The sequence below is a fragment of the Manis pentadactyla genome, chromosome 2 (assembly GCF_030020395.1).
Source record: "Manis pentadactyla isolate mManPen7 chromosome 2, mManPen7.hap1, whole genome shotgun sequence".
Classification (NCBI taxonomy): Eukaryota; Metazoa; Chordata; class Mammalia; order Pholidota; family Manidae; genus Manis; species Manis pentadactyla.
Window position 1 is genome coordinate 86,274,687 of NC_080020.1, and position 13,079 is coordinate 86,287,765.

Sequence of the window (13,079 nt, forward strand, 5' to 3'; positions counted from 1 at the left end):
GGATCCAAGGGAGGGATTAAAATGATTAACCAAGGAATTTAAGTTGAGTAAGAAAGGGAGTGCAAACACCAAGAAGGTAAGTGGCAGGGAAACAATAATAGGACAATGGATTGGAGATTCCACTGGGGTCAAAAGATGGTTGGGGCTGAGATACTAACTAGAAGGGAACTACAAAAACAGGAAGATCACAGAATAGAACACATTAATGGTAACTACAGAGGGACTGCAGAGGGACAAGCCCTTTTTTATGGGAGTGACTGAGGATAGATTGGAAGAGCATTGGAGGAAAGGTCTAGGAAATGAGGCCAGCATAATGCAAAGTTCAGTTATGTATATTCTTTTCAATTTCAGTATAAAGACTGAAGTGTTACTGGAGAAAGGGGCAATGAGCTTGGAGCTAAAATAATTGAGAAACGAGGAGGAATGACCTGCAGATTAGTAGTGGATAGCAATCATGAGGGGTAGTGGATCACATAATCTGATGCCTTAACCTCAGTATGAGGATTTTTTGGGAGAAGGGAGGGAGATGGTCTGAAAACAGCAAGGAGATGCAAGGCAGACACCTTTCCCACCTCTAGGAATAGTGCTCAGAGCTATGGGAGGGAAAAATACAGCCATAACTGCACAGTGTAAGAAAGCCAGGTATTCACAAGAGCAAGAAAGTGAAGGGAATGTTTAAGAACAGGTTGAGACAGGACTTTGCAGATGGTGGACCATAAATCCCAATGGGCACAATGGAACAGTATGAGTTGGGAAGGGGTTTAAATAAAAAAGGAGACAAATATATGAACTAGAGAGCAAGATATGAAAGGTAACCTTGAGGTCTGGAGTTCCTGTGGCTACTGACAAAGAAATCCTTGAGCACACATGACTCCTGACATACCTGTTTCTCAAACAAATGGAAATTGTTGGTAAATAAAGTAAAAAATGTTTTACTTTAAAATTAAAATGGCTGTGCTGATTTAGTCAATGTATAAGTTTCCCTTGTCAATATATACTAGAAAACTTTCATTTTCATCAATATGATGGCTAAAAAAAATTTCACTGTTCTACTTGACCCTACTGGTAGGATAGAGCATTATTTCATGTTGGCTAGCTGTATTTCCTCTTTTGTGAATTTGTCCATTTAAAAAGTTTTGTTGTCTTCTCTTTTCTTACTGGTTTATTGTGCTTATTAAGAAGATCTATTTTTCTATTTTATTCTGTTCTTAATGATTCACACAAATCAGCGCTGTAAATTTGTTTCAAATCTTCAATGGCCCATACTAGGGCAACACAAGGCTAAGTAGGTTAAAATCTACCTCACAACCCCCAGTTATATCCTAGAGATAAATAACCAAGGCCCATCAGTCAAATCTGGTCATACCCATTAGTTTCCATATTGTCTGTGACTGCTTTTGCATTATAATGGTTAAGTTGGCATGGCCCACAAAGCAAAAAGTACTTACTGTCTGGTCCTTTACAGAAAAGTTTGTGGATTCCTGTTCTTTACCTTTCAGGGCCTCTAAATTACTTTGAGTTTCAAGAACACAGTAGGTCTTTATCTTTGCTGACGTACTCTCTGAAGTGCTTCTCAAGAGTCCTCCAAGATGCCTGAGCCATTTCTCCCACTCTCGGTATGGAATCTGTTATTACCCTCCTGGGCACCTCCACAGATTTTTATCGTAAAGGCTGTAACTACACTTCATAGCACTGTTTTGCTTACATCTCTTTTTCCACTAGTATGAAAATCTCTTGAAGACAAAGGACAATCCCAGCACTAGTAAATGTTTGGTGAATGAATAAATGGCTTACAAACTCCTTCATAATTTGCCAGTATAATGATCAATGGTTTATACTTGTTTCTCTACAATTTGGTGGATATCATCTTTTTCTAATCATTCATTTGCAGCCATTTAGTACATTCGTGATTTGCTTAAATCTAATAGTTTTCTTCCTTAATTTCTTCTTTAGTAAAGACAAAAGCAATGCAGTATTGGCCTTTCTGGGTTCAACATTTCATCTCTGGCAGTAACTTCTGCCATAGGATTAAGGGGGCTCCCCTGATAATTATCTTACTTATGGCTTCAGAGTGCTTCAAATTTAACTTAAAATACAACTAAAATGTTTTTTGCTTTAATTTTCAGTATAAAGTTAATCTTCTGTACCTTGTGGGTAGTCTCATTCTCCCTATCTGGAAAATATCTGTTATTTTTTTGCTTATTTCTCTATTAAGACTTTATTTTGCTAGGGGTTTTTACTAAGTGTATTGTTCAATTTAGTTATTTAATGGTCTTTTGTTACTTCTCCTAAACCCCTAATTTGATGGATTTGTTTTTTTCTTCCCTATTCGTGTTGAGGTCATTATTAAGAGTGCTTTACCCACAAATGCTTACAATTCATGTTAGAAACCAGCATTAAATATTCATTGCGAATTACATCTCATTCAGGTAAGGAAATTTTTCCTTTTCTAAAATGTTTGAGGATAGCTACACCCTGTTCAGTTTAACTTTGTAATTTACCCACTCACTTCTTACTGTGCTAATAAGGAGCTAGCTTCACTATCTTAATAATATGGTCTAAGATACACAGTTTGTAGATTCACTATGTTATAGTGAGTTATAAGATTCATTAAAAGACTCTGCATTCAATGTATATGCATTCATAATATTCTGAATATGTATATTACATAAAATTTTACAAATAAACAACATAAGCTCTGCAATGAGGAAGATCTAAATTCAGATCCAGTCTCGAACACCCTGAGTTCTTGGGCAAAGTACTTACCTATCTCTACTTCAGTTCTTCCATCAGTAAAACAGTTAAAATAACTCCCATGGCACAAGTAACAATGTACCCTAAGTGCCTACAAATTATGCCTTGTATTCTACAGAGAAAAAATGTTAATTCACTCCCTCCTCCTTCCCATCTCAAGCAATAAAGTCAATAAATACTGTGCTCCTTAACTTATTTTAAGTTCATTATCAAATTCCTTTAAGTAAAAGCAATTTGGCCATCAGATCATGAGCTTTAGATGTTCATATACTCTGACCCTTATTTTTACTTTGGAAATGTACCTTAACGCAATAATCTAGCTAGAAATTGTTTTATATATAAGGATGTTCACTGTAGTGTTTCTTAAAACTGCAAAAAAAATTAGAAACTTGATAACTGTCCAGAAGAAAAGAGTTTAATTATTAGAAATTCACACAAACAGTATGTGGTTACTTAAAAAGATGTTGACAAAACAATAGCATGAGAAAATGTTTATGGTGCTAGATGAAAAACACAGAATGCAAAATTATTCCTATAGTAAAGTCTCAACTGTGTAAGCATCAAATAACTGAGAAAAAATATTGGAAGGAAATGCATCAAATGGTGTACAGTAGTTATCTCATAGTCCTGGTATTAGTGATTATCACTTCATGGTTGTTTTCTGTAATACCAATAATCATGACAATGATATAATAATAGCAGTTATTATTTATGAAGTGTTTAATATATGTCAGGCCCAGTTCTAAGAGCTTACTGTATTAACTCATTTAATCCTTATAACATTTTAAGAAAATTGAGACAGAGATAATAAGTAACTTGACCAAGGTCACACACATAATTACAGAAGTTGCCAAGATTTGAATCCAAGTCTGTCTCTAGAGCTTCTGTTCCTAACTGCTACACTGAAAAGATCTGCTTTGTTTTTAAAGTTTAACCTAAAAATACATTATGTCAATTAAAGTCTTATATGTTTTCTTTCAGTTATCAGCTTTCAGCACTATTTCAGTTGTGAATTCATGTATTTGCTCTCCCATTTGGTACCAACTCGGAATAAGATGTAGCCACCATTCCTGTATGGGTTCCATCTAATCCAGAAAATTCCAAGACAAATCTGCACTCCTATTTCTTGTTCCATTATCTCATTTAACCATTGAGACTACGGAACTCTAACATTCTTTTTTTTTTTTTAAATAAGTTGTCATTGATACACAATCTTATGAAGGTTTCACATGAGCAATACTATGGTTTCAACATTCACCCATATTATCAAGTGTTCCCCCCCCTACCACACCCCATTGCAATCACTGTCCATCAGAGTAGTAAGGTGGTATAGAGTCATTACTTGTCTTCTCCGTGCTGTGTACTGCCTTCCCCGTTACCTACCTATATTGTGTGTGTTAATTATACTGCCCCTTAATCCCCTCCTTCCCTCCCACCCATCCTTCCCAACCCCTCCCTTTGGTTACCGCTAGTCCCTTCTTGGAGTCTGTGTGTCTGCTGCTGTTTTGGGAACTCAAACATTCTTATTACACTTACTGGCAGTATTTCAAAGAAAGCTAGTAAGGAGGTCTTGGAGGGCCAAATGTGGCTTCCAGAAACTATCTTACACTAACACCCATCCATGTAATACAAATTTACAGTTGCCACCCTTGCAAACATGTTTTCCACTGTAAGGTTCACCGGTTTCTGCAATCCAGTAGACCCCTCATCTGCCAACACTCACCAGATATCTATCTACTAGGTGAATGGGACCAAGAAAGATCCCCAACATTTGGGGATCTCCACTATTTCTGATCCTCCGATTTTGAAGGTGACATTATTCTCCATTGTTTTTGTAAACTATCAGTTAATCAATCACTTTGATTCTCTCAGCTTTCTCACCCAATTTGTAAACCAAATTGTTTTTTTGGGGGGGACAAGATCTTTTTGGCACCAATATGTATTCAAGTATCAATCCTAAAAAGAATTGTTCATAAATTATACCATGGGGAGTAAAAATAACTCCCACTAATGCTGTGCTCCTTTTTCAAGTTTACACTTGATAAATTTATTTTATTACATAGGTCACTTGGTTTAGCTTCCTCTATAACCAAATTTATTTTCTTAAAAACAATATTTGCAGAATCTAGCACAGGTAAATGCAGGCAATTCTTCTAACTATAGTGCATTTACATTTCAATGAAGTTCTATAGTATTTAGAAAAACTGACTTCATGTGATAACTTTAACATTATATGAAGAAGAAAAATTAGACATAAAACAATAAATACAATAACATGTGCTGATAATGGAAATATTTATAACCAGAATCACATATTTTTACCAAAATCTTATCCTGCTCACAATTTATAATGGTGATAAGCTCAATTACTTAAAAAGTTTTATAGATATATCAGTGGGAGGAATTAAACAATTCCCTGAATACATAGGACTAAGATGTAACCACAGCAAGGATGATCCTGGGTAGGTGCCCCTTTTAGAAAAAGAAAAATGGAGCACCCAGAACTCATTAGGCTCACATTAAATTGAGTGAAGTAAAAACTGTACTGCCAAATTGTTATGCATTTATATACTGCATATGCTGGAGAGTAAAAAATAAATCTACGCCTTCAAATGAATATTTCCCTTTTGCAGCCTCAAGTTTTCAACTTAAGGAGCAGTTTTCTAAGAATAGGTGAAGAGCAGCGTAAAATGGAAAACAGATTCGTCCCCCCTGCAAAAAAAATGAATCCTCCCCTGCTTCACTAGGTTTAACTTATTTACCATCCTAATATGAAAGCTCTGACATAACAGGTAAATTTAAATCCAAAAGGAATTCTTGTTAGCTACTTCTGGACAGCCATTTTACAACCTTTCATTTCCAAGTACCTATCTTACGATACGTGTTTTAAAAACACCTTTTCTTAAGGGAAAAAAAGAAAAGTACCATTTATGCACTCATCATTGAAGTCATCACAATCTCAAAGCAGGATTGTTATTAAGCTTCTTAATACAACTGTCAAAATCAGTTTGTGGATAGCCTCCAACTGTAAATTCCTACATTTATGTCTGCCGATGGACCCAAACTGATTACTGATTGTTAAGATAACGGACTTAAATTCTAAGTAATCCTTGCAAAATCCAGTTGATTCTTAAGATAAGTAAACAAATAACAGGCGACCATTTTTAAAGGAATAAAGCTATTCCGAAAACAGGTTGATTGTGGTTGCCGGTCTGCTCAGCAGCTGCTCGCAGTAGCGTGTTCGCGTGGGAGAAGTACAAAAGGGCAGAAGTGCAAAAAACAAACCCACGCAAAAGCCGTACACAAACATTAACATCATGTAAATGTGTCGTGAGGCCAAAGGGCCCCAAGGGGAAAGAACTGTCTGGAGGCGGCGATGAGCGGGCCGAGTGAGCAGGTGTGTGGGTCCCGGACACCCGGGTAGAGGGGGCAGGGCGGGGACAAAGGCCATCCGGGCCAGCGCGTGGCAGAGCCCAGAACGTGCAGGAGGCAGCCGTCCCGGGGCAGCGACTGCGGCACCCAGGGCGCGCAAACGCCGAGGTTTACTGTGCGGGGGCAAAAGCTCCCCGGGGAGCGGACCCTCCCCGTCTCTCCGTCCCTATCGAGCTCCAGGCCCTGAGCCGCAACATCTGAGGGGCCACCGCCTACCCGCCGCCCGGGCGTCGCAGGCCGCCCAGGGCGGCAGCTGCTGGGTTTTGAACCGCGCCGCCGCCGCCGCCGCCGCCGGGCTCCAAGCGGCCGAGCCGGCACCGGGAGGGCGGCGGGTCCGGAGCCTCTCTTGCGGCCCATCAAGGCAGCTTCGAAACAACTTAACTCCGCTCCCGCCCTCCAGCCCGGGGCCTCGCACCCTCACGCCACCTACCCGGTCCCACACCATCCCAGAGGCCTCCGGCACTCGGGCCCTCTGCCGAAGCGGCGTTGCCTCCGGTCCGGGGCCTGAAATGGCTGCGGAACAAAGAAAATCTGGGCTCCGGCGAGCGCCGGTCCGATTGGCCGGGGGGCGGGGCCCGCCGCTGGAACGTTCGCCGGCGGTCGCCTTGGCAACGGCGGCAGGGCTGGGACAACCGCGGCCTGGGCCTGGCAAGGCCTGCGGACCTGCGCTCGACGGCGCGCGGCAGCAGCCTCTAAGCCCGCGCTGCAGCGTTTGGCCTCTTCCCGCTGCGGGGCTCACAAGCTCGCTGCCCCTGCGGCCGGCGCCCTGGCCTCAGCCTCTGGCTCGCGAAAGGAGCCGCTGCCGAAGCTGCTTTGCTCCGTGAGGCCTCGATCAAAATGGCCCTGTAAGTGTGGTTGCCTAGGGGCTGTCCAAGACCCTTCTAGCATGATGACCCTATCCCAGCAAGACTTCTGTACTCCAGGAAGGATAACCTCCAAAGTGACAGCCCTGCCCAGGGAGCCTATTTGACACCGAACATGCCGCATATCCCACAATAATAGAGTTCCGATGACGTTGGTAAAAAGAAGAAATGGCTTCAGTAGATAGATACGGGTGGACGGCTGCCTGCTAATATTGCATGACAGGATTTTGAGGTATGCTGTATCTAGCATATGTACTGCTCTGTAGGTAAAATTAAGTGACTTATAAAACCAAGGTTTACGTCTACAGCTGTGTATTCATGCAAAGCTGTAGTTTCTTGCTCTTAGAAATAACAAGCCCCCTTTAAGTAACCAGCCGTCATGAGAATAAAATGCCTTCTGATTTCTGAGCAGAAAATAATTCAAAATGGGAGAGGGAGAACGTTTTATACTCAATTATAATAGTGGTAATAAATAAACATAAGTTCCCTTTCCTCCCTTTTTTCTTATATATAAATTCTCTATGTATAAGTATTTTAAATTTGCATAGCTAGACGATCATTATGTCCTAAGGTGATGATGCTAATCTTCCTTACGTGATCAGTATGTGTAAAACTGCCAGCAGTTTTGACTATACTACTGGCAAGTGCTGTATGTGTTACGTTTTCGAAATAAGAAGTGGTTATTGCCTTCTAGGCATATTCTACACAAAATTATAGTACCAATACTAGAAAGTGTTTTTCTATTTTTACTGATACATCTTATTTGTTAATAAACTTGTTAATTTTCGTTTGCAACAACATTCATCTTATAAAACAACTAGTTTATCGAACTTAAATTTTGAGTATAAAAGGATCATTTTTATCATTAGGAAATTGAACATAGCAAAAAATACTTTAAATAACTAAAATACTAATAACTATGCTTTCAACATTGTCTAATGTTAATTAAATAGCGATTGGATACAGTAGTGTACAGCAAAAAGAGGTCCCACAAGCAGGAAGAAATTACTAAGAAAAAAACTTAATGTAAACCTTCCTAAATGGTAGTCTAGTATATGTTAAGGGAAATTTATCCAGAATATGAATATTTATCCAAATAATAAACAGGGCTTATTTCTGCATTTGAGAAGTTCCATTGTGGAATAGGGAGCACTGATTTGTACAAATCAGGGGATGTGTGGTATGTGCATTCTACTTTGCTGAAGAAAAATAACAGGAAAAGTTTCTAAATCTAAAGTATTAGCAGATAGTGACAGATGTAAAGAACCAGTGACTAAACAATTAGTAAGGAATTCACCTGATTGATAGTCTGGAAAGAACTGAAAAAAAGTGAAGTATCATTTAGTGTATGGAAGAGCATTTATTGGCCAAAATCTGAAAGAAAGGCATACTGATTATCAAATGTTGTGAAATTGAGGTTAGGCAAATTAAACATCCATTCTTTTATAACATTTAAATGAAAGTGAGTTAAAATTTTTATGTAAAATAATTCTGCATTGAATGAAGAGATGGTAGACATGTAGTCTTTTTGTCTTTATCCTCTAGGTTAAATAAAAAATACACATTTTAAACAGTAAATCTTACCATTAACAAGGATTTATTAACACAGCTTATTTTATTTTACTTTTCCTGTTATTTGTTTTCTCTTTGCACAGTTTGCAATGAAATAGTAGCTACCCAATAAGATTTTCTCTTTATACCCAAATACAGTATAGCAATGCCTATGTGGTTAAACTTTGAAGAATTTTTAAATGACATGTGCTGAAATTAAAAACATTAAATAAACTTAGATTTAACTTCAAAAACTATTATAGATACCTTATATTTTAAAATTCTGTATTAGAATTTTTTTCTTAGGTGGAAAAAATAGACCAAGATAAGAATCAAAGAATGGTAGAAATTGCAAAATAGCATCAAGGGAGAAAACATACCTATAAGCTTTCGCCTTGAAAGGAAAAGATGCTTACTCTGTCAGATGTAGCATAGTCAAAGCAACCATGAATCTCGGAGGCAGGGGGCCTGTATGCAGATGCTGGCGTTACCAGTTTTTCTGAGCTTCATTTCCCTTGTCTTACTTAAGTAGGATTAAATAAGATAAAGTATGTTAAAAGCTTATTCGTTGAGTGCCTGGCGGGTACAGGGAAATAAAAGATAGTATTATAGATATTAATACATCTAAAAGAACAGCTGTTTGAGAAGGAGGAATGGTGACTGAAAAAAAATTGTAGGTCTGGGTATCCAAAAATTGTTAAATAAATATCTTCATTGGTGAGTATATGGAAACTCAATAAGAAAGTGAAATAATCTTTTAGATACAAGCAAGCTTCTAAAATGGAATATTTCTGGGAAATGTTTCCATCTATACTTCTGGAAATATATGAGAAGAATTCTAATTATATTATTTAACACTACACAGTTTAAGGAATTGCCTTTCATTGAAACATCTTCAACTGGCATTAAGGAAAAAATATTTTTAAAAGTAATTACTTAGAAGAATTTAATTCAGAATTTGAAAGAGGATAGTTATAGTCATTTTCCAGAAATTTGTAAATATAGGCATTTCTCATTTAAAACAAACCTAATATATAGTTAGAATATACAGAAAGGATAAATTAGGGAGTAATTATTAACTGGGGAAGGATTAACTTCAAAGTTCTTTTATCTATTAATATCTCCTAGTGATTAAAATGTGGTTCTATTTATAAAAAGGGTCTACTTAGACTTCTACTTCAGGGAAGATGGAGTAGACCCACTTTCCCCTATTCCTCACCTAAATACAACTAAAATCCCTAAATATTAGGTATCAAATAAATGTAAGGTGACTCTGAAAGGTGGAGAGAAGAGGTGGAGGTGGAGGTGGAGGTACAGCTAGGGCACTGGATACCCAAGGAACAACATGATGGCTAGTTCCCTGAATTTTCTTTTTTTGCCTCATTTATCCCAGACTTGAAACTGAAGAAGCTAGCAACCTAGAAATGCCAATGGTGTAAACAAAAAAGTCCAACAAATACAGCTCTCTTTAGCTGAAGGGCCAGGAAGGGGGCACTATAGCAGACAGAAAACATTTAGACAATAACTACTATACCAAAACATACAGGAAAAAACTGTGACCCCCACCCTCCCCAGCAGCCCCCACCATGCCAGCAAAGGCCTGGTGAAGAGGCTGGGATTCTACTCTCAACAAGCTGTAACAAGGTTCCTTAATCCCTCTTCTTTTCTGGTGTCAGAGAAGGTTAAGCAGAGAGCCAGGACTTTCATCTTCACTGGCCAGTAACAAGGAGCCTCCCATCTTGGGGTTAGTGGAGGCCAAGCGGAACTTGGGCTTCTCCCCAACCTGACAGTAATGAGGTCATGTCTGCTCCACACCCCCTCTTTCTCTTTCAGTGCTGTGTCAAAAAAAGCCAGTTAAAGTGGAAGATTTAAATAAGATCCAAAGTCTCATGACATGGTACCCAAAATGTCTAGGTGTCAGTTAAATATCACTCATCATATCAAGAACCAAAAAGATCTCAAGCTATATAAAAAGAGGTAGTTAATGAATGACAAAAAGATGACAGAGATATTAGAATTATCTGACAGATTTTAAAGCAGACATAAAAATGCTTCAATAAGCTATAACAAAAACACTTGAAACAAAGGGGAAAATTTAACGTCTCAGCAGAGAAATAGAAAATATAAAGAACTAAATCGAAATTTTACAACTAAAAACACAATCAAAATAAAAAATTAAGTGGATGAGTTCAACAACACAATGAAGGGGACAGAAGAAAGAATCAGTGAACTTGTGGATAGAACAATAGAAATTACCCAATTTAGCAATAGGAAGAAAATAGGCAAAAAAAAGCTAACTAAGAAATGGGCAAAAGGTCTGCACACACATTTCTCTTAAGAAGACACACAAATGGCTAATAAGAAAAAAATACTCAATATCATTAGCTGTTAAAGAAATGCAAATCAAAACAATGTTTTGAGTGACTATAACAAAAAATTTAATATTCATGTCACCAAAGTCCTGGAAGGAGAAAGAAAGGGCAGGGCTAAAAAAATACTCAAGAAATAATGACTAAAAACTTCTGAACTTCAACAAAAGACATAAACTTACAGATTTAAGAAGTTAGGAAAGTTTTTAACAAAGTTCCAAAATAATAAATGGGGGAAAGATAGTTTTTAACAAATAGTGCATAGACAACTGAGTATCTACATGCAAAAGAATAACTTTGGGTCCCTACCTCATACCATACACAAAAATTAAGTCAAAATAAGTCATAGAACCAAACAGAAGAACAAAAACTAAAACATTCTCAGAAGAAAACATGGAAGTAAGTCTTTGTGACCTTGAGTTAAGAAAAGACTTCTTAAGTATGTCTCAAAAAAACATAAGCAACAAAAGAAAGACTAGATAAATTGGACTTAATGAAAATTATAAACTTTTGTGTTGCCAAGAACTCCATCAAGAAAGAAAGTAAAAAGACTACTCACAGAATGGGATAAAATTTCTGCAAATCACATGTCTGATGGAAGAAAGTATTTATAAATTGCATATCTGATAAGAGACTTGTATATAGAATAAATAAGTCATATCTCAATAATAAAGACAAATTAACTAAAAAATGGGCAAAAGGTCTGTATAGACATTTCTCTTAAGAAGATATACAAATGGCTAATAAAAAATTCTCACTATCATTAGCTATTAGGGAAATGCAAATCAAAACAATGAGAAACCATTTCATACCCACTAGGATAGCTATAATAAAGACAGATAATAACAAGTATTGGCAAGGATATGGAGAAATTGGAACTCCCATACATTGTTGGTGGGGATGTAAAGTGCTGCAGCTTCTTCGGAAAACAGTTTGACATTTCTTCAAACAAACAGAGTTACCATGTCATTCAGCAATTCCACTCCTAATGGAAATGAAAATGTATACACAGAACTTGTGCACAAATGTTCACAGCAGCATTATTTATAATAGGCAATAAGTGGAAATAACTCAGATGTCCCCCAATTGATGAATGAATGAAAAAAGATAGTATATCCATACAATAGAATATTAATTGGAACTAAAAAAGAATATAGTACTAGTCTGTGCTGCAGTGTGAATGAACCTTGAAAACATTCTTCTAAGTCAAAGAAACCAGTTACAAAAGACCACATATTGTGTGATTATATTTACATAAATATCCAGAATAAGCAAATCTACAGAGACAGAAAGTAGATTAGTGGTTTCCAAGGATTGGAGGATGGAATATAGAGACTACCATAGGTAGAGGGTTTCTTTGTGGGGTGATGAAAGCAATCTAAAATTAGGTAGTGGTGGTTGTAGGTTGTACAATCCTGTGAATAGTTTAAAAACCACTTATGGTAGACTTTAAAAAGGGTAAATTTTTAAAATTCATTTTATTATCAGTAATCTACAATTATATGAAGAACATTATGGTTACTAGACTCCCCCCTTCACCAAGTCCCCCCTGACAAACCCCATTACAGTCACTGTCCATCAGCGTAGTAAGATGCTGTAGAATCACTACTTGTCTTCTCTGTGTTGCACAGCCCTCCCTATGCGCCCCCCACATTATACATGCTCATCGTAAGGCCCCCTTTCTTTTTCCCCGCCCTTATCCCTCCCTTCCCACCCCTCCTGTCCAGTCCCTTTCCCTTTGGTAACCATTAGTCCATTCTTGGGTTCTGTGATTCTGCTGCTGTTTTGTTCTTTCAGTTTTTCTTTGTTTTTATACTCCAAATATGAGTGAAATCATTTGGTACTTGTCTTTCTCCGTCTGGCTTATTTCACTGAGCATAATACCCTGTAGCTCCATCCATGTTGTTTGAAATGGTAGGATTTGTTTTCTTCTGTGGCTGAATGATATTCCATTGTGTATATGCACCACATCTTCTTTATCCATTCATCTATTGATGGACACTTAGATTGCTTCCATTTCTTGGCTATTGTAAATAGTGCTGCGATAAACATAGGGGTGCATCTGTCTTTTTCAAACTGGAGTGCTGCATTCTTAGGGTAAATTCTTAGA

At 37.7% G+C, this 13,079-nt stretch overlaps 2 protein-coding genes across 7 annotated transcripts in view; one reads left to right on the forward strand and one right to left on the reverse strand.

The window, feature by feature from the left end:
* The window catches only part of TNPO1 (transportin 1), an 82,493-nt gene extending 75,742 nt beyond the window's left edge, over positions 1-6,751 (reverse strand). The window contains exon 1 of one of the 2 annotated variants that reach the window (XM_036886109.2): positions 6,617-6,751. In XM_036886109.2, coding sequence (XP_036742004.1) covers positions 6,617-6,631 — 15 coding nt within the window. In that variant the 5' untranslated portion in view covers positions 6,632-6,751. The remainder of the gene's footprint in view (positions 1-6,616) is intronic. The other variant, XM_036886108.2, reaches the window with a different exon arrangement.
* A 53-nt stretch (positions 6,752-6,804) lies between these two features.
* ZNF366 (zinc finger protein 366) overlaps positions 6,805-13,079 on the forward strand; it is a 330,210-nt gene continuing 323,935 nt past the window's right edge. For 3 of the 5 annotated variants that reach the window (XM_057494403.1, XM_057494411.1, XM_057494417.1), the window contains exon 1: positions 6,805-7,031. The gene's annotated coding sequence lies outside the window, so the exon portion shown is untranslated. Of the gene's footprint in view, positions 7,282-13,079 lie in introns of all 5 variants that reach the window. The other 2 variants (XM_057494406.1, XM_057494415.1) reach the window with 1 other exon arrangement.